Raw genomic sequence first — 27823 nt, 5'->3', positions numbered from 1 at the left:
GCCAGGAACAGAACAGGAATGGAGTATTAGAACTTGTTAGTAAGTAATCTAGCTAGAAATGTGTTAGATTTCCTTTTGTTTAAATGGCTGGTAAATAAGCTGTCCTGAATGGAATGTATATTCCTGTTTTTGTGTCTTTTTGTAACTTAAGGTTTTGCCCAGAGGGATTCTCTATGTTTTGAATCTGATTACCCTGTAAGGTATTTACCATCCTGATTTTACAGAGGTGATTCTTTTACTTTTTCTTTAATTAAAATTCTTCTTTTAAGATCCTGATTGCTTTTTCATTGTTCTTAAGATCCAAGGGCTTGGGTCTGTGTTCACCTATGCAAATTGGTGAGGATTTTTATCAAGCCTTCCCCATGAAAGGTGGTGTAGAGCTTGGGGGGATGTTTTGGGGGGAAGACGTCTCCAAGTAGGCTCTTTCCCTGCTCTTTGTTTAACACGCTTGGTGGTGGCAGCATAGAGTTCAAGGACAAGGCAAAGTTTGTACCTTGTGGAAGTTTTTAACCTAAGCTGGTAAGAATAAGCTTAGTGGGGTTTTCATGCAGGTCTCCACATCTAGAAATCAGAGTGGGGAAGGAACCTTGACAGCTTACTACTTGTATTTTTAGAACAATACACAAGGCTCCGAGTTTGGGTTCCTGATTGTGTTAGTGCTTGGTCTGAGTATATTTTTGGGAAGGTTCTTTTGCTGTAAATAAATACGTTCACATGTGTCAATATACCTCAGTGGTACTATGTTTTTGGAGCATTTTTGATGTTCTGTCAGGTGACACCTCTGGCAAGTTTCTAGAAAGTCGGGTAAAAAAAGGATATTTTTTTCCAATCCATATTTTGCACCTGGTTTTTTTTTACAGTTTTATTGTATTTCTGAAGTTAACAATGCATGCTAAAGTAACACTGTGCTATTTTGTTATACAAAATCTCTTGCGTACAGTCTCAGTTTCCTGAGCGAGATTTAAAAAGTGTGATTCTTAGGATTGCTTATTTTATTTTTGGTTAGTCCAGTTAAAGGTAGCAGTGGGTCACTTAACTTTACTTCTATATCTTATGTTTACTAGAATAAATTTTATAAGCATCTTAATCTACTAGGAATGTGCATATGGTAGCTGTCATTTACTGAATAACTTTGCCTTCAGGCATTTCATTAAACATTTGATTTCTGTCCAATATACATGCTTGTTTTGAACATCATGAACTCACTACTGTATAGCTGAGTGCAATTTAAATCTATTGAGAAATGTTTTTGGGAAAAGTTATTTACAGAGGGAGAGGAAGTGAGTAGTTTTACTGTTTATATGTTTTTATTGAATCCATCACTGTAGTATTTAGACACCAAATCTAAAAATATTATCAGTTCCTCTGAAAAGTCAATGGTGCACAACTGGTTGCAAAAATGTACTCTGAGAGTAGGTATCAATGGATTGTTGTCAAACTGGAAAGATGTATCTAGTGAGGTCCTGCAGGGATCTGTCCTGGGTCCTGGTACTAGTCGATATTTTCATTAATGACATGGAGAATGGAGTAGAGAATATGCTTATAAATTCTGCAGATGACACCAAGCTGGGAGGAGGTTCAAGCATTTATTAGGACAGGATTAGAATTCAAAATGGTCTAGATAAAATTGGAAAATTTGTCTGAAATCAAGATGAAATTCAATAAAGACAAATGCAAAATATTACACTTAAGAAGAAAAAAACAAATGCACAAATATAAAATGGGGCATAACTGGCCAGCCTGTAGTCCTGTTGAAAACGATCTGGGGGATATGGTGGATCACAAACTGAATTTGAGCCAAGAATATGTGCAGTTGTGAAAACAGCAAATATCATCTGGAATGTATTAATGGTAGTGTATGTAAGACATGGGAGGTAATTGTTTTGCTCTACTCTGCACTATTGAATTTTTAGCTGCAGCATTGTGTCTGTTTTTGGTGCTACACTTTAGGAAAGATGTGGACAAATTGGAAATAGTCCAGAGGAGAGCAACAAAAATGATAACAGCTTTTGTAAACCTGACCAATGAGTAAAAGGTTAAAATATCTGGGCATGTTAATCTTGAGAAATGAAGACTGAGGAGGGACCTTGTAGCAAGGAGCGATGACTCACTGGTGCAGCACCTCCTGCTGGTCATCCTGGGAATTAGCTCTCCAGCTCTGGAGTGCCCTCTGCTGGCCAATGTCCCGCTTGCCTCAGGCCCTCCGTGTCCCTCCCGGGCCTCTTAGCTCAGGGTTCTGCTCTCTGCAGTGTCCCCGCAGTCTCTGGGTCTCCCCTCCCCGGGGAACCCCCAATCCTCTATCCCCAGCTTGCCTCAGTGGCTACTGCCAGTCATCGTCTAGCCCCTGCTCACTGGGGCAGACTGCAATCCATTCATCACTGGCAAGGTGGGGTTTGGACCTGCTGCCTGTCCCTGCAGCCCAGTACCTGCTTTGGCCTTTCTATCAGGCCGCAGCCTGGGAGGTCGCCAGGCCTGAGCTCCCCAGCTCAGCCTGCCCCTTCCCCAGCACTGCTCCGCTCCCTGCCCTGAGCTCCCAGGCAGCCAGGCCCGTCTCCCTCCAAGGCTGGAGAGAGACTGACCTAGCTCCCTAGGGGTGGCAGGTTTGTAGAAATTTTGGTGGTGCCCAGAACCCGCCCCCCCCCCCCAAACTCCACCCCCCCACCTAAGGCTCTGGGAGGGAGTTTGGGTGGGGGGAGGAGGTCTGGGGTGCAGGCCCTGGGCTGGGGCAGGGGATTGGGGTACAGGGTGCAGGCTCTGGGAGGGAGTTTGGGTGCAGAAGGGATGAGAGGTTGGGCTCTGGGAGGAAGTTTGGGTGCGGGATGGGGTCTGGGGTGCAGGCTCTGGGACGAGTTTGGGGATGGGAGGGGGTGCGGAGGGAGGGGGTGCAGACTCTGGGAAAGAGTTTGGGGTGAGAGGGGGTGCGGAAGGATGGGGTGCAGGGTTGAGGGGTGGGTCTGGGGATTCATGATGCAGGAGGGGGCTCAGGGTTGGAACAGAGGGTTAGGGTGCGGTGGGGGGTGATGGCTCTGTCTGGGGCTGGGGATGAGGAGTTTGGGGTGTTGGAGAGGCTCGGGCTGGGGCAGAGGGTTGGAGTGCAGGGGGGTGAGGGCTCAGGCTGGGGGTGTGGGCTCTGGGGTGGGGCAGGGCTGGGGATGAGGGGTTTGGGGTGCAGGCAGGCTGCCCCGGGGCTGGGGCCAGAGAGGAGGACTCCCCTCAGCCCTTTCCCCACTGGCAGAGTAAGCTCTGGGGGAGGGGCCCCCCTCTCCACCCCCAGCAGCACACTCACCTCGCACCACTGTCACTGCATGTGCTGCTAGGACCCCTCTCAGGCCCAAGAAGCCCCCTTGCCTCCCCTATGGTGGGCGCCGGGGGGGGAAGCTGCCATCACATGGGCACCTCCTCCCCTGCTGCTGCCCCTCACTGTAGCCTCACTGGGGGTGGGGGATGGGGCTTCCCCTTGCCCAGTGTGGGGCAGGAGCAGTGACTGTGGACAGGGGTGCCCCCCATGCTGGTGGAGGGTCCCGCTGGAAAAAGGAAGAGTCCGAAGCAGAAGGGCAGGGGTAGGGCAAGGCAAGCTGGATGGGGGCACTAGGACCCTGCGGCAGCAGTTCATTCTGGGAGCCAGAACAGCTGAGTCAGGGTAGAGCTGCAGAGGAGGGCAGGGACACTCCGGGACCCACCCGGGGGAGGCACATGGGGGCAGCAAGGGGGGGTTGAGGGACACTTGGGAGAGGAGCAGGGGGGGCAGCAGACGGGGCCAGGGGAGAGACCTAGCCCCAAACATTGGTAGTGCCAGGCCCTGAATATTGCTGGAGCCTGGGCACCATGGGCCCATACAGCTTGGTGCCCCTGCCTGCCTAGCAGCCCTTTTATAGGGCCAGCTGTGGCTGCTTCCCCAATCAGCCTAGCCTATTGGCACCCTGGGGCAGCCCTTTCCCAAGGCTGTTTTAACCCCTCCAAGGCCGGAGTGGGTGACCACCCCGCTACAGACCTAATAGTTTTAAAATACATTAAGGGCTGTTATAATAAGAACATTGAACAAGTGTTCTCAATGTCCAGGGAATGTAGAACAAGAAGTAGTTGGCTTAATTTTCAGCAAAGGAGATGTTGGTTAGATACTAGGAAAAACTTTCTAACTAAAGTTAGACAGCTAATACTGGAATACCGTAAGTTACCAAGGGAGACTGTGGAATGCCTGACTCAAGGTTTTAAAAAAACAGGTTAGACAAACACCTCTCAAGGATGGTTTAGGTATACTTAATCTTGCCTCAGTGTGGGGAACTGGGAGTGATGGGCTACATAATCCTTTGAGGTCCCCTCCATACCTACATTGCTATTATTCTATAATATAATTGCCATCAGTTATTCTGCTTGCTTAAGAGGGAGGTTCTCAGTGTGTGCCCAAGAAAGTTCCAACCATTTGCAGTCATTGTCATTGAGTGAAGGCTTACACAAAAAGATGCATTTTACATTGTATCCTGAAGTGTAAGATTCTTACACACCCTGATCTGAGGAATTACATATTAAGAGTCTACCACTAGGAGAGCCTAGACCCTAGAATTTCATCCTGGGGCTCTATCTGCCTTTGATTGCAGTTTTTACAATGGATCACAGGGAGAGTGTCTGTCTCCCTGTCTCTCTGTAAGGCCTGATTGAGGAAAGCACTTAAGCATGTGCGTAAATCCCACTGATTTAAATTTAAGCATGTGGGATGTGGTAGGGATGCTTTCCTCAGAGAACTACTTGCTAGTCCGTTGACAGATTAAAGAGTGGTATCAGCACATCAGGTACTTTGGAACTTCATCTTTTTAGTGATATTATTAGTGCCTTTACATGAGCATGGGAAGAATTTAGAAGAGCACTAGCTGAAATGTATCCCAGAATCCCATACCTATGTGATTTTAAGAAAGGAATATAAGGATTTAGTGCATGACTCCCATTAAAGTCAGTGGAAAACCAAACAAGAATTTGAAAACTTAGCTTTCATCTGTTCTCAGGCTATTTGCATGTAAACAAGAAAGATTTATTTGCTGCTTAAGATGTCATGCTGCTTTTTCTCCACATGAAGTCAGAGAGTCACATTAAAAAATACAAAACAACGATAAAAAAAATAGCCTCCCTTTTTGTTCCTGCAAATTAGGTATTTAGGGCACACATGGTTCTCAGAAATATTTGTAGTCATAGAAAAGGCAGGTGTGGTTAAAATGGAGCTGAAAATCTGGCTTTAGTCTTCAATTTGTGATATCACAGTTACCTGGTAAGTAACTAATTAGGAAGTTACAAACAGAAAATTATGATGAACTCTTGAATTTACACCATCAACTAGTATAAGACCAAGCATTTAGATCTGAGGGGTGGTATTTTCAAAAGTGTTCAGCATTGGCCTAATGCTGCTTCCATTGAAGTCAGTGAGCACTTTCTAAAATCTGGTCCTATGAATGTAAAAGGGCTAGGGTTAAAAAACTTAAAATGAACAGAAATGTTTTCTTGAAATTAAAAAAGAAAAGAAAATTATTTGGATTTAAACATTGCACTGCAGAGTTTTAAACCCAAAATGACCACTCTGTTTTCACTGTCCATATAGCAGCAGGTGAAATGCAAGCAGCAGAAGGAGTGGAAAGTAAATCTGATTTTTTTAAATTCCATCCATTTTAATGATCAAAGGTGTTGCTTACAGTTGGTGGAATTACACTTTCAGAATCATTAATTGCAAAATCAATTCTCCCCCTCCCCCTTTTGGATACTTTAAAATTCAGAATTAGAGTGAAAGTGTTTGAACAATGTTTTGCAGAATTCATCTATCTCTAAATATTTTTGAGGGTTACATTTACATGCAATTTTCCCATTTTAATTAGCAAGGGGAAATAAATGTTAGATTTATTTCTGAAGACGATTTTTTTTCAGAATGTAGCCTGAGGATTCTGAAGTTCTGTGGATTTCTCCTGTTGCATACTGTAGTGACCCATGTGAACTTCATAACTGTTAAAAGTTGTCATCGAATTTCTGTTAGAGCTGGTGATGGGACTGAGCTACTAGAAGTTTTCAGGCCTTTGCTGGAATTTGTAAATCTCCATCAATGGGATACTGACTATTTAAAAAAATAATGCCCTCAGACTTTCATATGAGTTCTCTTCTGTTATGCATTCTAAACAACTTGAGTTTTAAGAATGTTTGTTTGACACTTTATGATATTGCATTAGAAATGGGGCTGGAATTTGTAGTGCCTTCAAAATTAAGTAACTAAAATCAACAGATTTGTATCCACCATGAGAGTATAGAAAATGCTATCCCACCCCCAACCCAATCTTGTTTTTTTTGTTTTTGTTTTGCTTTTTCAGGTTTAATGGCAGCATTGGGTGTACTGTAGTTTATTTAATTGACCCTTTTCAGTACTTATGGCTATGCTATTTAAAAACCATTAAAATGTATTATTCATGGGTTGCATTATGGCTGTTCTGTCCCTAAACTCTCCATGCTTTAATGTTAAATGGGAAGCAACATGAGATGATTTCTTTCATTAAACAGATGTCCTTGTCCTTCAGGTCATAGACATACTGTGGTTCTTAAGAAAAGGGAATAGTTGCATTGTCAGCTATGTTTGTGCCCATTATTTTAAAGACTGGTGACACTTTTTAGAGGCAGAGACAAGAAAAAAATCAGGACTGATATTTAAAAAGTTCACACACACACACACACACACACACCCCGACCCAACCCTTTTAATTTGGACAGTGCCCATATCTCCCCTCAGAGAATGTCTTTCTCCCATTCTGACTCTTCTTCCTGTCAGGCAATGGTAGTGAGATTTCACCCACTTCGGACCATCTCTAAGAGGGCTTTGTTGTAGGAGAGGGGAACAGCAGGCTTCACAGCCCTCCCAAAAGGTAATCGGACACCAAAGAGCCTGATTCTACTAGGTACTGAATGCCTGCAACTTCTGTTGGTGTGACTGAGAGAGCAGAGGAGATTCAACACCCTCGAAGAGGCATTCTATTTACAGAATTGAGACCAATATTAGGGAGGACCAGGGATTTTAGAGGTGATGGGGTGTGCCCTTGGGTGTCATGCACACAAAGGAGAGGAACCCTCAAAGATTTCAAATAAGCTCCTGATCTTTTAGCTATCACCTCTCCAAGTCTTTTTTCCTTTGGTTTGCCCATTATTAAAAACAAATCCTGATATCCTTCCTAGGAAAAAACAAGCCCTGTCTACCCTAGAAAGCAAGCCAGCTTTGAAAACTGTTTTCAGAGACAACTTCAGCCCCCTCAAATTTGAACATGCTGAGCTGGCATGTTTGGCCAAACTCTGTTCAGCACCTGACCCAAGAACAGCACACAAGATACATCATCAGATCTGGTCTAGAATATGTCTTCTGAATCAGATGGCCTGGGCTGCACATGCTTGGTCTGCATATACATTTAAGATCGGTTTTAGTGGGGGGCAGGAGTGAAAAATGACTTTTAAATGCCACTCATTTTCTAACATAGGGCATATTCTACTACTTTCTGTGCCTCACTTTGATCTGAATTGAAGGTCTCAACCAATTTAACTTAAGGTCCCTTAATTGAAAGTCTATCGGTATCTTGTAAAGTGTTCCATTCTATTTTGTTCTGTTTTCCCATAGCCAGGTGAAGTGATCTGATATTATGGAACACTTCAGTTAATTCAAGAAAAGATATGGCCTATACATTTAACAGCAAAGTAACCTAGAGATGGTGCAATTTTTTTGTTGATTGGTGCAATTGCTGTCCATGGAAAATTGTGCTGGATGGATGGCTTTAGAAGCAAGAAGGCCCTGGAAAGCAAAAATACTTCCATGGACCAAAACCAATAAAACGTGATAGTGTACTTCATATTTCCAGATCATAATTTTTGTGTTTGCTTATATCACAGACAGTAACAATTCTGGATTCAGGGACCCATCTTTTGAGAACTCAGTGTTAGAAGCACCCGGCCAACGTTACAAGATGCCCTCTCTGTTCACTTCCAAACTTTCCCAGCTTTGCATTTATGGCTGTATCAAAGAATTCAAGTCAGAATATTAATTGAGGATTCAGTTAATCAGTTTATTAGATGTTTGTATGTAAATGTTCACGCGTACTGATGAACTGGGACCATTCTATAATGTTGGTGAGCAATATAGTGCGTAGCATCCATTGTATTGAACAGAAAGCAACATCATAGAGACTATCTATCTATCTAATCGTTTTAAGTATCCTACAAGTTGAAAACACAGAATTAATTATTAGTCCTTTGAAAGGTTTAAAAATATTTTTACTGTCCTGTAACTGTGCCTGGTTTAACTCCTCAAATAACATCAGAACCAAGAGATTCTCATGCAGAGTGAAATTCTAGGAAGTAAGAGAACATAGGACAGTTTGAGTTCCAGGAACAATTTCTGCTACCTCATGACTTTTAAAATCTGCTAATACATTTTTTTTACTACTTTGTTTAGTAGGTTATATACATCTTTGTGTATGTATGTATTCATGTCGGATATGTACATATGCACTTGCTTAAATGCTTGATGAGTAGGGATGAATTTAAACATGTGCTTAAGTAATTTGCTGAGTCAGGGCTACAGTATGCACAGCAAGAGTCAACCCAAATACCTGAAGTCAGAGGGAGTTTTGCCTGAGTAAGAACTGAGCAATAACTTCAGGATTTACCCTGGAAATAAAATATCTATAATTCAGAATTGATATAAAATAACTCAGATATACAGTCTGTTAAGTTTAATCACACTAAAAGAAAAGGAGGACTTGTGGCACCTTAGAGACTAACCAATTTATTAGAGCATAAGCTTTCGTGAGCTACAGCTCACTTCCTCAGATGCATATCGTGGAAACTGCAGCAGGCTTTAAAGCATATGCATATGCATCTGAGGAAGTGAGCTGTAGCTCACGAAAGCTTATGCTCTAATAAATTGGTTAGTCTCTAAGGTGCCACAAGTCCTCCTTTTCTTTTTGCGAATACAGACTAACACGGCTGCTACTCTGAAATTTAATCACACTGAGTTTCATTGCGGACTCCATCAGGCATCGATCATAGCTGTCATGGCAGATCTCATGAAGAGAAACAATCTCAAAGGCAGCTATCCCCCCAGCTCATTGAAAGCTTTAAGGATTAGTACCTACATTTTAGGTTCATCAGCATTTCACCATTTTGGTGGTATTAATAGTACCGTTTAATAAGTGTGAAGAAGCAGTTAGCAAAACACCAGCTGGTACACATCTCAGTATTGGTTCAATCCCCATTGATGCCTGCGGGCGTTTTGGCATTGAATTGGGCCCTCCGGGGGGGGGGGGGGCTAGCATGTTACCCGCTATTTTCTCATTACAGCGTAGAAAGAAAATTAAAAGTGTTTCTGTAGGTGACAGCTATGAGAGATATTCCTTTTGCTCTAGTGGTGGAAGCTTGTATTTTGTGGCACAGGAAGACCAAGGCCTCCAGTCTCAGCTCATCAGCTGTATGTTGTTTTATTAGGGAGAGGGGATAACCTATCTTTATTTAAGATTGCAGCTTCAGTCGCGTTACGAAGATGATTGAAGTCCCTCTTGTGCCTCCAAAAAATAAAGAAGTAAAACATCCTTTCACTTCAAGACACTTAGGTGTAAGTCTTACTAACAACTAGGCTGTTCTCTGAATTTTTTTTGAGCAAGGACTTTTAAGAGTAAAAAATCCTTAACCTCTTAAGGATTTTGCAATATTTTGTGTTTCTCTGTAACTTTGATCCACTCAGGGAAAATACACTTCTTAACGTACAGGTATGTTTTAATACTGGTTCACAAAAGAGGCAGTTTTCAAGGGCAAGAATAGTAAAATGTTTAAAGCACACAATTCTCTTTCAATGAAGCAGATGGAATAAGAAAAAAGGGGATGAGGGAAAATATTTTCATAGCTGAATTCCAAACTGGTCAAGACTACTTCTCAATAGTGAAAGGAAACGCTGGGATCTGTGTTTGGGGTAACTGAGAAACAGAGTTAAATGACTTGTCAGAAGCTAACATGCAATCTTATGGCAAAGTTAGAAATACAAACCTGATCTCTCCAATAGCCATAGTGCCCCATATATAAATATATAAACTGTATTTAGGTTAAGAATGTTTAACAACCTTGTTAAGTGCTTGAGACATATAGATGGAAAATCAGTAAGTAACTGGAAAGCATTATTATTAGCCACATTTTTAAACAGGGTAATGCTCAGAGATTCGATACATTGGCTGACACTGGGGCTTAATGGGTTAAATGCTGGTGGCAGAATTAATCAATGTAGGTTCTAGTCTTGGATCTGGCACTTAATTTGCTAAGAAATTTTGGCACATTTGACCAATATTTGTAGCCACGCATGCATGTACAGTGCAGACTGTAACCTGCCTGGAACTTGGAGGGAAGATTGAATGCATGCTGCAGGAGGGAAAAGTTTGAAGGTGGCAACAGGAACTCAGTCTGTGTGCACATGTTCGGAAGGACAGCTGTAGCATTTCTGTAAATAGTAAAGAGTTCTTTTAATAAAGAGCCAGTTCAGTTTTTAAAAAAACGGAGTCCTCTCTTATTATGACCGAGCACACAGTATACAAAACATAGTGGTAGTGGTCATTTTAGTGAAACCCACAACAAAGAAGAGGGTGTAATTAACAGACAAAGAAAGTAGGACCTAGAAACACCAAAGAGGCAGCATGGAGACCACTGGGAATACTGGATCTCCAGACGAAAGCCTTGCATGAGTGTGGGAGAAAGAATTCAGTCTGTATACAGACCTGACCATGCCCTAGAGAAAAAAAATGAGAAAATGAAGGATGAAGCTTTTTTACTATCTCATTGTGTGGGGGGAAAAGGATGAGAAGGAGAAGGGACACTGCTCCTGGGAATAATGCCCAAAACACTGGGACGGCTGATCAAGGTGCTGGATGAGTATTCTGACCCCAGGCAGAATGAGATGGTAGAGAGAGATTTTTTTCCACCAAAAAACAACAAGAAGCAGAAAAGGGAATAAATATTCATATTACAGAGCTGAGAACTCTAACACTCCCATATAACTTTGTACATTCCCTAATTAAAGGCAGGATGTTCGTGGGAGACATGATTCCAGGAGAGAGTGTTGAGGAAAAATAGCTCTAACACTTGATAAATGTCTCCAAAATAGCAAGGGCGTCTGAACGGTCCAGTGAAAGGATTAAAAAAACCCAGACCCACTGCCATTAGTGCAAAACAAATATGCAGGCTCAAGCTAAAGGAACCCAGGACTCAGGCCAGAGACAGAATGACCAACAATATAAGCATCATGGTCCAGTGTATCTATTTTGGAAAGCAACACAAAAGGCAGAATAAAAACCACCCAGCCTAGTGGCAATGGTGCAAGGGGTGTGGGAAACAGAACCACTTGATGTTCTGATGTTGCAGTGACACCAGGAAAGAAAAGCTCAGTCATGCATGCAGTAATTGAGGACATAGAGATTTCCAGTGAAGAGGAGGAAATTTGCAGTGTAACTTGATCAGATTTGGGACTCACAAGGTACATGCACTAAAGAAGAACTCTGCCAGCTATTCAACGATCACATTTGCAACTATGTTATTAAACCAATGAACAATTCAATTCCAGCTGGATTGTGGAGCCAGCTGTCAAGTAATCACAGCTACACCGATAGGCAGTAATATTAGACTGGAGAAATGTGAACAAGTGGCGGTGATGTACAGTAAAACCAGTCTGAGGCCAGTGGGCAAATTCAGACTGTGGCTAAGAAACCCAAGAAATAGGAGACATTATCACTTGAAGTTTATAGTAGTTTGACACACAGGAGCACCATCCACTGCTGGGCAGCAGGGCAGTCAAGTTATGGATTTGATCACAGTAAAACACCAGAATATCTTCAACGTGAAAGAGGAGACTCACCGCAGAGGCACTCACCTGGGCTGTCGGAGACTCAAGTTCAGGTTCCTGCTCCAAACCAGGGTTTTGTACCTGGATTTAACACATCCTAGGTGAGTGCCGTAAACACCAGGCTATTGTCTATTCTAGGCTCGGTCTTTTTCATTCTCTACTGTTTGGAATTGTTGCACATTGTTTAAATAATTAAATATTCATTGGAGTAGGGACTTGGGTCTTCCACATTCTGGGTGAGTGCCCTAACCATTGGGCTATAGAGCCAGTCAGTCTCTCTCTTTCTCTCTCCCTCATACTAAGTGGAACAGCTCCATCAGGAAATAATGAGAGACCCTCCCAAGAGTCAGGCAAATCAGGACCTTGAAACTGGGTCTCCCAGATGAGTGCCCTGACCAACAGGTGATAGACCCAACCCAGAATAGCCAATCTCTCTTCTCAGAACACATGGAAAAGGCTTGATTTTTGTCCTGATGTGGAACAAGAACATTTTTGAAATCTCAAAGCTTCATGGGATGGGAAAACTCTTTCCCACCCAGCTCCTCTCAGGACAGTGGTGGCAACAAAGCCAAAGAAAACTGCATAATAGTGGCAGATAGCAGGCACACTGGACAGACAGGCCAGATCTGTGACAAGGAAGATTTAGAAAGAGCCTCAGCCATCAGCTGGCCTGTTGTTGGAGAATCATTGGGTGATCCTGGGTTCTTGTGTTATGTGAAAATAACACTTCCTTGTTCACTTTCTCCACACCAGTCATGATATTATAGACCTCTGTCATATCCCCCCTTAGTCATCTCTTTTCCAACCTGAACAGTCCCAGTCTTTTTACTACTTCTCATATGGAAGCTGTTCCATACCCCTAATCATTTTTGTTGCCCTTTTCTGTACCTTTTCCAATTCCAATATATCTTTTTTGAGATGGGGCCACCAGAACTGCATGCAGTATTCAAGGTGTGGGCGTACCATGGATTTATGTAGTGGAATTATGACATTTTCTGTGATTGTCTATCCCTTTCCTAATGGTTCCTAACATTCTGTTTGCTCTTTTGACTGATGCTGCACATTGAGCAGATATTTTCAGAGAACTATCCACAATGATTCCAAGGTTTTTCTTGAGTGATCATTTTGTATCTATAGCTCAGATTATTTTTTTCCGATGTTTATTTATCCGATGTGCATTACTTTTCACTTCTCAGCATTGCAAATGGGAGACTTATTCAAAGATCACCACCTTGAAGGACTATGAGGCCTAGTAGGTCGCAATGGGAGGGCAGTAAAGGCCATGTTCCTGTTGTGCATTATGTATGAATAACCTGTGGCCTCAGCAAATACTGGCACAAAATATACAACAACAACAAAAATCCTTGAATGGAAAGGTGTAGCAACCTGCATGGAACTTGCAGGGGGGAACACAGGTTGTTGGAGAGAAGAGTTTAGAGGAGGCACCAGGAAGCGAGTGTGTGTACATGTGCTTTGAATGCTTACTGCAGCTGGAGCACCTCTGTAAATAGTTCTTTTTAATAAAGAGACAGTTTAGCTTTAGCAATATGGAGTACTCTCATGTTATTATCTAGCCTGCAGAGCATGAAACAGCATAACTTAGCTACATAGTGAATGGGCATAGACTGTGTAATGTCCCCTGGACATACATGCTGAATAGAACTATACGTACGTGCTGAATAGAACATGTAGCAGTATTTGCAATGCCCTTCCTGTCTTGGTTCACTCATGGGTGAATGGAAGCTACTTGGTTTTAAAATGTGTTTCTTGTATCTGTCTATAACTACTTGTCAGAGAACATACTCGAAATGCACACGAACCCTTTGGGCATTCGTGGCACACTTAGCATTTTAACACAGCATGGAAGGCATTTTAGGAAACCAGGAGGTAAGTCATGCTACGGTGTATTAAAGTAAGGTAGGGGACATTCTGTCTGTGACCCAGTTTTGGAAGTAAAATGTGTGATTCTCTTCTAGTTCCCTGCAGATAGGGCCTGATAAAAGCTCTCTCAGGGGAATCTTTTCATTGACTTCAGTGGGTTTTGGATCCCTTAGTTCAGTGGTTTTCAAACTGGGGTAGGCGAGAAAAATCCTGCAATGGCGGACAATGCATTGTATTTAGTAAGACTGGGCAATCTAATCATAGGTATATTATGACTCTATCTCAGATGGGGGAACGTGGTAGGCTACGTTATCTGGAAAGGGGTATGCAGCCAAAAAAGTTTGAAAAACACTGCCTTAGTTCATGTCCACAAACTGTTAGAAAGAAATACTTTGACTCTAGATCCAGGAATCACTTATGTACCAGAACCAGAGGAATAGAAACACACACGGGACAGGAGGTGTGAAGAATCTCTCCTTGCACAGCAACTGCCTGTGTGGTTGTGGTGCTGACCTGTGTGCAGAGCCTGAGAACCCAGCCATGTTTCTATTTACAAATGCTGGTCCAGGGGACGGGAGGAGAGAGTGCGTGGAGGGGTGTAAACGTTGCTGATTCGGAGAGGTAATTCCGCCAATATGGCAGACTGGGAGCAGGATCCAGCATCTGGATGGGCCTAGAGCTGCTAATGGAGCAAAAGAGAGAACTCTGCAGTGAAGACCTTTGCTGCCATGTAACTTATTCAGTGATAGAGCTGTAGCAAGTACAGTAATGCTGTGAATGTCTATGTGATCACTGAAAATAGAAAAGAGCTGCATGATACTTGGAGGCAGGTAGTGGTGTCCTTACGGTTTATGTGCTAGGATCAGCACGGTGAAGCTATGCGGGATGTAGTTTCTCTCTCTTGTTATGTAGGAGCAGCATGCTGCTGATGGTTTTTAGAGAACCATAGCTTTCTTTTAGACAAAATGTTCAAAAATTAGATCAACCACAATAAGCAAAAATTAGATCAACCACAATAAGCACAAGTAAATTTACTCTCCCGTTCCCTAAATCAAAGAATACCTCACAATGTGGGGAAGTAATAAGACATTATTATTTAGGGACAATTAATGTAGCTATCAAGACAGGCTGATTTGTAATACATGGTAGCATATGACTATGAAACATAATATTGTGTGGGTGATGGAAATCTTATAACAGACCATGTTGCTAGGGCACTAAGTTATAATGAATAGATCCCAAAACACATTCTCTTTTTTCCTGAGAAGTGCTCATCCAGCCAGAGGTACACTGCACCACCTCTCACGGCTGGCTGTTAATCCAGAATGTGTGTATGTGAGAACCCTTCATATGTAATTAATTAAAAAGAGACCTTTTCTATGGTTTTTCTACATGAAAAAATCTGTTATGGAAAGCATATACAAGTCGTTGAGGGCCGTAAAAGCAAAGAGATGCATAATCTGGTTCCTATGTAAAGTATGTCTCTGTAAATATGTAAATATATAGAGCTGAATGGGAACTAGATGTCCTGGAAGTGATTAGTAGCAGATTACAAATAGAGTGCACAAGAAACATATCTCCTCTGACAGCAGTGGGAGGAATGGAAATGGAAATGGAAATGTCAGAGTCAAAAAGAAAAAAACAGTCTCTTTCTTTTGAGTATGCTTAGTTGGGTGAGTATTTTATCATTACTGAGAGGATGTGGAACAGGGAAATATGTCTCTTTGCTCTACCAAAATCAAGGGCTATTGCCAAAGACAAGAGTTTGAATTGCACATGGTGCCCCTAGATGCTTGGCTCTAAGTCACGCAAAGGCCTTATAAAAACTGAACAATAGAATCTATTCAAAAGTACTGTAGCCATATACACAGACCTGTTAATTAAACAAGACTAACTAGTATTTGTTTCGTTCTGTTGGTTTGGCCATCAGTAAACAAAAGCTAATTTATTTTAAAAATCTGGGACCAGATTCTGTCGTGCCCTGAGATCTGCTTGGTGCAGTAAAGTGGGGAATGCATCAGTTTACAACTCCCTGAATGGTGAACCTCAGTGGTTCCAGTCCTGGCTCCAGATTAACTCAGAGCACTGTATTACACTGCCCCATAGAGACATCATGGGGGTAGTGGGCAGGGAAGGGAGAAAACATATATTTAGTTAAAATCAGTTTAGTCTAATAAGAGACCACAAATGCTAAAATGTTTTAATTATAATTGTGATTTTTTTGCATAGTGTCACTACAGAGCAGAGTTAAGATTGTTTAGGTGCCCTAACTGTGCATCTCTATTCTTTAATAGGTTGGCATTTCATTTAACCTTAACTGAATTTTCTGGGTTTATAATGCTTGATTCTGGGATAATTACAACACAGATAACATTTTTTGCTGTTGATTCCTGATCTGTACTCAACCTTAATTCCCTCATAACTCATTTTTTGTCTGGGAATTTACATTAAGGTTGAAGGTTACATTAAGGCATATTGAGCCAAATTCATACCTTGTATAATTCTGTTTTCTTCCGGGGAGTTATTCCAGGTATCATTTTGGCCCCTGCGTATACAAAAGGATACCAGTAGTGTTTCTATTAAGAATAATACAATGCCTGCAACATAAATTTGGTTTGGGATACTTTGCATTCTTGAAATTTGAAATAACAATGTTTTTCTTAGTTCAATACAACTGCTACATACTTTATTACAAACATTTCCAATGTATGGCTCAAGCCATAGCATTCATAATCAGATTTCCATTTAAAATTTTCCAAAGTGTGTATGTGTTGGAAAAGGGGAGATGTTTCGATACAGGATTTTGGTTCTGATTTATCTCTAATTTCAAGAAGGGCAACAGTAAAAATAAACAAAATGTTGCATATGAAGAAAATTTGTTTTTGGTGCCAAACCAGGGTGCTCAAAATAGATAAACAGAAATTGGGTTAGATACAAAAAAGAGCTTCACTTATTTGTATTACCTCTTGCATTCTGGAAGTTCAAATGCCCCTCTTTATACCTCCATTTACCTGTTTTGAAATAGAGCTAATATGCACGCTAGAAGTATGTTTTTAACTAAATTCAATAATCTTTGTAAGTGATTTGAGTTTTCAAATGGACAGTGGCATCAAATTGCAAAGTCTTATTGTGCCTGCAAAAACCTGTATGTGTGCGCTCCTTCAGTCCTAAAGTATATGAACAGTCCCACTTAATGTACAAATCCTCATCTTGCTCATCCCAATGTGCGGTTTCATGTTGCCTCCCTTGAAAATGTGCCTCGTTGTGATCTTGGAACACTGTTTATACTACATTTGAATGTAAGCTGCATACAGTTTCAATGCATTGCAGTCTGCAAAATTGCAATTCCAGTTATAGTAATTTCCACTTAGTAGGGTCTGATCTTGCGCCCTGTGCTCAGGTTAATCTCCCATTGAAGTCAATGGAAGATTTGCTCCAAGTGATTTCAGTGGGAGATTTGCCTGAGTAAGGTGTGCAAGGAGTCAGCCTCTATGGTGAAGCTACTCTGTGGGAGAAGGAAAAAAATTCAGCAATATAAGAATTATACGTATAAGGGAGACAAATTGGTTAATTGGACAACACTCTGAATGAGGAAAATGAGAAAATCAAATTTATAAGGGTGAATCTATAGAAATGTACAGTGTATAATGTGGTTGATCCAATGGGGACCGCTTAAGTTTTCTCCTCCTGTAATACTTTTGGACATGTAATTTAATATGTGTAAGTAATTTATAAATAGCCCAAGTTGTTTGTAATGTAGGCTTTGGGAACATCTCGCCACGTACAGAAGGTGGAAAGATATTCTGTATCATCTATGCCTTATTGGGAATTCCTCTGTTTGGTTTTCTGTTGGCTGGAGTTGGAGATCAACTCGGGACCATATTTGGAAAAGGAATTGCCAAAGTAGAAGATACATTTGTTGTAAGTATGCTAAATATATTGTCCTAAATGTTACTCCTCACTTTAAAATTAAGTAAAAATACAGTAAACTTTTTAAAGAGAATAATGCATTGAGTCATTGTTAATGTCTGGCAAAAGGTGTGTTGAAGATTACTGTAAGTACATGTTATCCAACACTGTTGATAGAGAACGGGGTGAAGTTCAACATATACATTCAGATTCAGTTTCCTAAAATAATTATGACTGGGAAGAGAAATTGGATCCAAATCAATCAACTTATCTTTTTTATTTTCCTTTAAAATATTCTACAGCAGCAGCAGTTTGTTTCAAAAAATTATAGTATTGCACTATAGTAAGAAAGCACTGACACAGAAATGTGGCTGAATGGGATTACTTTAGATAATATAGGGGAATCGGTGCAGGCGCTTTGAGATTTATGGTAAATCATAGATAAAGCATACACTGATATTATAGGCAGTGTTCAAAGTGAGCAGGAAGTGAACTCTTGGACTTCCTTGCTACACCTTCTAGTGGGCCCTTCTGTTGCCTTTCCATTCCCCATACTGTATGGAGATCTTGCTCTCCTTCTACAGCCCCCACAGCACAGGAAGTGACCACTGGACTCTCCTCTTCTCCAGCACTTCCCCTGAACTAAAACAAGCATCCTTCTGTTTAATTTTAAAAAGCAGGCGGTCGGAAAGAATATAGTCTTTAAAAGAAAGACTCTCTGTAAAGAAAACAGAACTTGAGAGAGATTAGAGGGTTTTAGTTGGCCAGTGCTCTCTTCTGCTTCATTATAAGTGTGACTACACGGGGTAAGCATGCGCAAGTGGCAGTACGCAAAAATTGTGCTTACACATACACAAGAATCCATTTGAAATGGAGTCCCATTGCCTGTTTTATACACTTATTTTTCTGAGCCTATAATAGCTTTATCCCACGGATTGCCATAAAACAGATATCTAAAAGGACACTAGCAACTTAACTTTCAGAGTATGTTTTTTTTTTTAAATTTGTACTACTCTGTTGTTACAAGTAAGACCTACAATTCATGTAACTGTTTAGAAAAAAAATTCTCCTTTTATTTCATTTTTTTCATGTGTATTTGACAGCTCTTGGCTTCAGTGTTTCTTGGCATAGTTGAAGCCTGAGTCCTACTTATGACACCATCAGGTGTTCTGCTGAGGTCAATGGGATTGTTCACATGTGAAGTTACTCACATACATAAGTCTTCGAAGGCTGAGCAAGTGGCCCCTGTTCGGGTTGGTCTTTAATCTACAGTAGAAATAGGGCAGAGAAAAACATCTTTTCAGAACAGGACAGTGTAATTGTAAAAGCACAAAAATTGCCCCGGGGGAACTTAGGAGCAAGTTGCCAACCCCAAACATTCAAAAATCAATGAGTCAGGGCCCTCTAGGATTGCAATTTTTAGAAAAGTACTTTTGGGTTTCTTTTTATTGGCTTTCTGGTTTTTGAGCCTTTAGGTGCACCGAGGTCACACTTTCATGCTTATCTTTGCAGCCATGAAGGGTGGACACTTTAAAAACATAAAATGAAACCTGAGATTCTTACATATTCACAGGAATTCAGCAGCCAGGACTTAAAGAGAAACACCAATGGTTGCAAGAATTGCAATAAAAATTTGAAAGTTGGCAAAACTGCTCCTTTTAAAGACACTGTAGTAGGGACTGTCACATGGAAACCTCCCCATTCCTACCTGACGCCCACCACAATGAGTCTCGCCCCCCACACTTGTTGCTGGATCTGGAACAACAGGAGCAGAGGCAGAAAGAAGCATGTGCAGACAGCTGCATACTCTGCCTCTGCCTAGTTAAATCTACAGAAGCGTGTATTTCCTCCTCCGTGTCGCCTCTCTCTGTGGCTGCCTGTTGTGCTGTAGGGCCAGAAGTCCCTCAGTTGCATCTAGATCTACTTCAGCCTCCAGTGGCTAAAGCAGTTACAGCTACAACCCGAGCACTGGTTGTCCCAGTGGCAGCAGGTGGTACAGTACCTGTCATATTGCATTTTTAAATACATGTTTATTTAGCAGCCTTAATTTGCAGTGCAATTTCCTGTTGTTTGTACCAGCACTGCAACTGTTGTAGGTTCAAAGGGACCAATTCTGTGCAGCATGCCATATTGTTTGCCTATTTTCCTTTATAGTAGGAACTGTCTGCTAGCATGGTTGCTTTTAAGATTGTCACAATGCAGAATGGTATTATGCCAGACAGTTTCATCCACCAAGCAAATGCTGGCTTTAAGACAAGTGAGAAGAAAAGGCTCAGGGTACTGACTTTCAGCTCAAAGCCACCATTTCAAACCCAGCTGGATCATTGGCAACCAAGAGCCATTTGCATCTAGAGTTAGCTGAAAAAATGGAAAGAAAACATCACGAGGTGTTTTGATCATTCTTTACTACTTCTCTTCAGAAATCAAACTTTTCATGAAAATTTTTGTTGAAAAATTCAGATTCTGGAAAGTTTTGACCAGCTCTATTTGCATTTATTGGCTAATTGTCTCTCTGTGTGGAAAATAGCTTAATTCATTTCCTAACAGATAGGTATTGTGACAGGGTCAGGCCAGATAGCTACAGGAGAGTAATAGAAGGCAGATATAGTAGCCCCAGGTTAAGTAGGTCCCTTTTCCCTGGGTAAGGTAACAGACAAGGTTTTTTTTTTTTTTTTTTTTTTTAGGAGTTGAAGAACTTTATTGGCATTAGCTGTTCTTATTGTTGGACGCACTCTGTATCATTGGCTTATCTCCTTGAGTATACATATTGTGACAGGGTCAGGCCAGATGGCTACAGGAGAGTAATAGAAGGCAGATATAGTAGCCCCAGGTTACGTAGGTCCCTTTTCCCTGGGCGCGGTAACAGACAAGGTTCCAGAACAATCAGGAACCTTCTGGAGGCAATTAAGGCAGACAGGCTGATTAGAACACCTGCAGCCAATCAAGAAGCTGCTAGAACTAATTAAGGCAGGCTAATCAGGGCACCTGGGTTTAAAAAGGAGCTCACTGCAGTTTGTGGTGCGTGTGTAAGGAGCTGGGAGCAAGAGGTGCTAGGAGTGAGAATGCATACTGTTGGAGGACTGAGGAGTACAAGCTTTATTAGACACCAGGAGGAAGGTTCTATGGTGAGGATAAAGAAGGTGTTGGGAGGAGGCCATGGGGAAGTAGCCCAGGGAGTTGTAGCTGTCGCACAGCTGTTCCAGGAGGCACTCTAGACAGCTGCATTCCACAGGACCCAGGGCTGGAACCCGGAGTAGAGGACGGGCCTGGGTTCCCCCCAAACCTCCCAACTCCTGGTGAAACACAGGAGGAGTTGACCTGGACTGTGGATTCATGAAAACGGCCAAACTGAGGGCTGCTGTGAAGCTCCAAGGCAAGCAAATCCACTAATAAGCACAAGACCCACCAAGGTAGAGGAGGAAATTTGTCACAGTATCCATATTTTAAAACTGATTAGCAATTTGCTCCCTTGTTGGCAGTCTCTGCAGGTTTGATTTCCATAGTCAGACACTGAATGGCTCTCTCACTCTTAGAGGTGATTTTCCCCTCCCACTCCCCACCAGCAAAATAAAATAAAAATTGAGTCACATCATAGGAGATTTTACATCACCACAGCCTGTGCTTCCTGGTTTTGAATGATAAAAGCTTGGCTTTGGTCTTGATGACTGTCTGGACTAGCTTTCACAAGCACTAAACTAGTTAAAAATAATGTAAGGAAAGGTCAATCAGGAACCAGTTAAGCTCTTTTCTGAGCTCCTTTATTGTCTCTACAATAGGCCAGATTTTAAGAAAGTCTCAAATTTTTGTGGGTACAATTTTCTGCCTGCATTTAATTGAACCAATATAGTTAGGCAACTACCTGATTTGTGGGTGCAGTCAGATATTTAGGAGGCTAAAATGCATGATTTTTACTCATAGTTACTTGCAGGTGCAAAACTGCACCCACAAAAATAGAAGCCTTTGAGGCCTATTTAAACATTTAGTTAAGTATGCCAGTATGTCAAATCTGCTGAAACTTTAGTATTACTTAGTGGTATAAATGCCATTCGTTCAGACCAAAAAGGGAATCACATTCAGAGTCTGCAGATGTTTCCTGGAATATCCACGTGTGCTTTGAATAAAAACCTCTCTTCCTGTGGTGGACTCAGAGGGTAATTCTACACAGCAATTAAACTCCTGTGACTGGCCTGGATTGGCTGATTTGGGCTCATGGGGCTCAGGCTGTGGGGCTGTAAAATTGCTGTGCAAACATTTGTGCTTGGGCTGAAGCCTGAGCTCTGGGACCCAGGGACATCTACACATCAATTTTTACCTCTGCAGCCTGAGCCCCACAAACCTATATCGGTAGACCTGGGCCAGCTGCAGCTCTTTTATTCCAGAGTAGACGTACCCAGAATAATAATATCCTATCCTTCTGAGTGCAGCTGGGAAAAAAAATTCAGACAAATAGTTTATGTGCTGAAAAATGCAGTTTAGGTAGACTGAAATCTAGTCACAAATTTGTTGAATCATTTCAGCTCTAAATTTTTTTTCGGGCTGGATTCACAAGGACACTTAGGAGCTATTTGAGATGTTGATGAGAAAAGAGGGGCCCTGCTCCAATGCATATTTAATTATTTGTGCGAAGTAGAATAGCTTTAACAGGAGAGGCTGAGAGGAACCCACTCCAGAATAATCAATAGCCTGGGGGATAGGGCACTCAACCTGGCAGGGAGAGACCTGGATTCTAATCCCTAGTTTAGATTAGGGATTCGAACCTGTATCTCACGCATCCCAGCTGAGTGCATACTGATATCTCACACATCCCAGCTGAGTGCATTAGTCCCACTGGCTAAAGGTTATAAGTAGAGCTCCTTCTCCTCCTCTGGCCATTTTTTGACTCCAGCCCTTCATTTCCTTTGCTTTTATTTTTCAAAAGGATTAAAATGCCTTTATAAATTAAACACTTTATTTCTGGTTGGACAAAATATTTCATTCGACCAGAAAAAAAAATTCTGTTTTGTGTCAGTTTACCAAAAATTCTGAAACGTTTTGTTGCCATTCTGGTTGACTGATTTTTGTTTTCTTAACTGCCAATGAACTGAAAAATTAATTATTCATCCAGCTCTGCTCCTTAGTAAAGATGATGCTCCTCATTCTGGATTTGATAGGTGCTCAAGTACAATCACAGTTTTTTTAACCATGGATTTTTCTTTCTCTCCTCTCCCTTTCTTCTGTAGAAATGGAATGTGAGTCAGACAAAGATTCGCATCATATCAACAATAATATTCATATTGTTTGGCTGTGTGCTGTTTGTTGCTCTTCCTGCTGTAATATTCAAGCATATAGAAGGCTGGAGCACATTAGATGCAATTTATTTTGTAGTTATCACTTTAACTACCATTGGATTTGGTGACTATGTTGCAGGTAAGATTTTGTCATGATTCTTTATCGCAACCTAAATCTGTAATATTTTTAATAGTTATACAGGATTTGCATTGTGATAATTAATATAACTATTGTTCATGTAACCATCAGAATGTAGATACTTCTGCTATTTCAATCAGAATCATTTGCATGAACAAGAACAAAAAACCTTGTTTTAACTTTGTAATACTTTTTTCTTACTTTAGACAAGTACAACATTATAATAATAAGTAAATTATTTCAGGTTGTTAAATATTTTGGTTTTTACACTGGAGTCATTTAAAAACAGCTCTGACAGTGGTGATCTTCTGCTCTCATTTGTCAAAATATTGTTTCAGAATTTGGTTTCAGCTGTACAAATATCCCTAGCTGTCATGCTCTCTCTTTTTCTGTGCTTTCTGTCTCCTGTGTTCACTTTCGCCCTGTATCTATTTGTGTGTGTGTATGTGATAGGCAGATTTGGCAGCACTGTGCTGGAGTTAAGGTTGTGTGGCACTTTCCATTACAAGATCCTGTTTTCAGTTGCTTATAACTTTGCCAAACTTTAACTGTTTGGGCTGCAAATGTCCATACTGAATGTCTGATTTTTTTTAATGAAAGTTTTAACTAAAACCCTGTAACCACTTTTCAAAATGAGGATAGAGAAAAATTATTTGTCCACGTTTAAAAAAAAAAATCCTATAACTGTTTCTTTGAGAAGCTTTAATGCCTCCATGTTTTTTTAGCAGGGACTTGAAACATGGCAGGGAGGTTGTCCTGGTGTAAGGAATGTGTCTGTTCCTGTAAAAATCTGGCCAAATTATAGACTTTGAAAAGTCACAGTTCACATACGCTTGGTAAAAACTTGTTAGAGTTTGGGAGCTACATTTTTCTGAAGAGTTTTTTCTGTTGTGAGCATGCTCACAGCTCCCAAGTGCTGATTGGACTGCACATGCACCATCCCCACAGAAAGAAAAGGAGTACTTGTGGCACCTTAGAGACTAACAAATTTATTTGAGCATAAGCTTTTGTGAGCTACAGCTCACTTCATGCATGCAGTGGAAAATCCCCACAGAGTGACTAAGCATGCTTCATCCAAGGCTGCAGGAACTGAGCAGGTCTTTCTCTGCAATTGCTGCTCCTAGCAGCTGGGATTTATTCAATGAGCATCATCTAGGCTGTGCACTGAATGAGGCAGAGACCCTGTGTAAAATATAGCATGTGATCATGTAATTAAAGACTGTAGTATAATGCTTATGCCCACGGGGGCTGAATTAAGGTTGCACTGGCAAACTTAATTGTGGCATTTCCTAATTTTTGAGTGCTTGACTGGAAAACTGTAATGTTCTTTTAACATAGTGTTTGTGTGACATACACATAAATATAAAATGTGAATGCATGTTATGTTTTATGTCTCTTGCTGTTTTTTCTCCCATATTCCTTTCTATGGTCTTTATGTTCTCTTCCTTTCCTCTGCTTGCTGTTCTGGCTGCAGGAGTAGACATTGGCTCAGAATTTGTGATTCCAGTGAGATTCACCTGCTGCTGGCTAGCACTATGTCAAACCTGACACACTGCTTCAAAGCCAAAGCTTTGGGTGTTTTATATTATCTTGATGCAATCAGCAGTACATTAATGCAAGGCCTGGTTATATTTATAGTAGGGGCATAATGTGAAATGGCCCACTTGGCTATAACTGAAACATTGAGTACACATTAATCATTTCTTTCAATATAAATGTTTGTACATTTGTCTCTTCGTGGGCTCACTTGATATAATTTTGTTCCTGCACCGCACAGTATAATTAAAACTTGTATTTTACCAGAAAACACATTATCTTTCTGCAGAACATCCTGGCATGATTTTACTCAGTAATAGTTCATTTTATATACATTTTCATTTCACATTTCCACTATTAACATGAAACTATTGATTTTTATTTCCACTCAGATTAATGTGCAGAAGACTGGTATTTATATAGTAATGTAGTCAATGCGTGTACCACATAACTGCTTGCCTTTGTGTCCTGGGTCCTGTACTGGTAATGGTGATTTTCAAGTTGTAAGGGCCCGTGGTTTCAGAGGAAGAGCATCAAACTTCTATCTCTGTTGTAGCTGTGACATTCAGAATGGTTGCGACAGATCTGAAGTTGGCTGCTGATTTGTTAAACTTTATCCTTGGTTTGTGAGTTAGTTTATTTTGCATCAGCAGCAGGTGTCTGGAATATTTTGCAAAGATCAGTTCATTTCTCCATAATTCTAAACATATAGCTAACTTAATGGTTAGGTTTCTTTATTAGATATGAGAAAGCATACAGAACGTTTGCAAGTTAGCTACTTAATAGGGATCATGTACTGTATTAAGATTTAAATTTTGCTAAGTCACTGTAGCATGGCTTTCTCCTTTTTCTATTTAGCTCTGCTGAAGTAGTGGGTAAATCCTGTATGCTTTTGAGACAGTAGTGTGCGTCAGCTGAATAAAATCTTCTAGTTTGTTGGAGCTGTAAAATGTGAAATGATGCCTAGTTTTGTATTTATTACAGTTGCGTCATGCGGCAGGTAAAAATGGAGCTGTAGTCCAGGTCTTAGTGCATAGGTGTCTTACAGCTGAAAAATTCATTTACGACTGGCACTGCTGCCGTCTCAGAAGTGAGGGCCAAGTTTTAATTGAGTCTGAAGTAGCCTCCCTCCTCTCCGTTTTAGGGTATGTCTCCAGTGTAGCTGGGAGCATGCTTCCCAGCATTGGTGGACAAACACATGCTAGGCTCTGCTTGAGCTAGTGTGCTTAAAAATAGCAGTGTGGCTTTGTTGGCACGGCCAGTGGCTCAGGCTAGCTGCCTGAATATAAGCCCACCTGACCCTCTGGGTACCTGCTTGGATGGCTAGCCCAAGCGCTTCCCGTGCCACCGCTGCCACACTGCTATTTTTAGTGTGCTGGCATGAGCAGAGCTAGCATGTGTCTGTCTATCTGCTCTGGGAAGCACTCCCAGCTGCAGTGTAGCCATACGTTAGGGATGATCTTTCCAGGTCAGAACTAAGGTACGCTAGTTGGGCACTGTGGTGTAGCTTGCCACTTCCACTGCCTGAATAGTGCCCGTTTTGTGCCTAAAGAGAAGAGGCAAGTCCCCAGACTGGCATCTTACACCTGCCCAGACCTCACTACTTTTTAAAGAGAGGAGCTTTGCAGAAAACAAGACATGAAGAGGCTGAGAAAAGTAAGGAGGAGACTTGAATCCTTAGGGAGACAAGAGAGAGAGATTGAGTGTGTATTGGAGTAGCTGGGACAAGGAAGGGAGCAAACAGAAGAATTTGGACATAGAGAAAAGTAATGAAACTGAAAGGCTGTAATGGAGGCTGCCTTGGTAGAAATTCCAGTAGATGCAGAGGTGAAAGTAAACCGGTATGGTCCGGTACGGCGTACCGGCAAGAGCCAGTACGCCGTGCCAGACCGGACCAGCTTCCCCAGGTGGGCGCTTTAAAGGGCCTGGGGCTCCGGCCGCTGTGGGGAGCCCCGGGCCCTTTAAAGCCTCCCCCACCCCCCCTGCTGCCAGAGCCCCGGGTAGTGGCGGCAGGGCTCCAGCCGTGCTTTAAAGGGCCTGGGGCTTCAGCCGCTGCAGGGAGCACCAGGCCCTTTAAAGCACCCCCCCCAAACCCCCAGGGCTCCCCGCAGCAGCCGGAGCCTCCGGGCCCTTGAAAGCACCACCTGAGCCCCCCTGCCGGAGCCCTGGGGTAGCAGCAGCAGGGCTCCAGCGGTGATTTAAAGGGCCTGGAGTTCCATTGCGGTAGTGGCGGCCAGAGCCTGGGGCCTTTTAAATCGCCCCGGTCCTCCCAGCTGCCTCTGCAGCCGGTAGCTCCAGAGGTGATTTAAAGGCCCCAGGGCTCCCAGCCACAGTCGGAGCCCTGGGGCCTTTAAATCTTGATTTAAAGGGCCTGGGTATTTAAAGGCCCAGCCTCTTCCAGTCAAGGCCCCACCTCTTCCAGTCGAGGCCACACACCCCCCGCTCAGGACTCCAGAGAACCGGTAAGTCCTTTAAGTTACTTTCACCCCTGAGTAGATGCCACTAGACTCTTTCCTCCTTGTCTCTGTTGATTTCTGTTCGAGACTCAGTATTCCCAGGAAGCAGTAGACTAACAGATCTTTATTATATCCAAAACCTAGTTGCCATTTGGAACCAGTGGAAACTTTCAGTGGCTAGTTCCACTAGAGTAGGATATGTTAAAGCAACCATAGAGGATTGCAGTGTCCCAGGATGGGAAAAAAGGGGTGAGAGAGAGTTCTTTTGTTATATGTCCAAGAAAATAATTATATAATGTTCTTCCTGTGAAAGGATTTGATATTTTGATGTTCGAATTTGTGACAAAAACAAGTGTCAAAATATTGTATTTTGCCATGACACATAACAAAGTGACAAACTTTTCAAATGGAATATTACAGTACCTACTGAGGAAAATAAAAAGTGACTGGTAAAATGTGGCATTCCATTGATCCATATCCTGTATTTTGATTTCTAATGCTAAAGATTTTGTTTTCCTGAGTACTATAAAAATCAAACAAAATACCATGTAAACATAAATAATAGTTTTAACAAGATGTGTTGACCTCACCATTGAGTTATTTTATGTTGCGTTTTATTCTCTCATTTTTCGTAAATTTATGTTTTACAAAGGTGTAAACCAGAGTTACTCCACTGATATAAACAGAATTGCGTGCTGTGCTTTGGTTGCTATGTAAATAAAAGTGTCTAATTAACATAGGTCTCGATTCTGCT

The 27823-nt window shown here is 41.7% G+C and overlaps 1 protein-coding gene across 2 annotated transcripts in view; it reads left to right on the top strand.

Moving 5' to 3' along the window:
* Positions 1–27823, top strand: part of KCNK2 (potassium two pore domain channel subfamily K member 2) — a 211503-nt gene that overhangs the window by 140446 nt on the left and 43234 nt on the right. For both annotated transcript variants that reach the window (XM_084623765.1, XM_084623766.1), the window contains 2 exons: positions 17523–17683; positions 22891–23077. In XM_084623765.1, coding sequence (XP_084479891.1) covers positions 17523–17683; positions 22891–23077 — 348 coding nt within the window. The remainder of the gene's footprint in view (positions 1–17522; positions 17684–22890; positions 23078–27823) is intronic.

This window comes from Lepidochelys olivacea (genome assembly GCF_965140295.1).
Source record: "Lepidochelys olivacea isolate rLepOli2 genome assembly, chromosome: 3".
Classification (NCBI taxonomy): Eukaryota; Metazoa; Chordata; order Testudines; family Cheloniidae; genus Lepidochelys; species Lepidochelys olivacea.
Note: the sequence above shows the minus strand (reverse complement) of the source record. Positions and strands in the feature narration are given on the sequence as shown.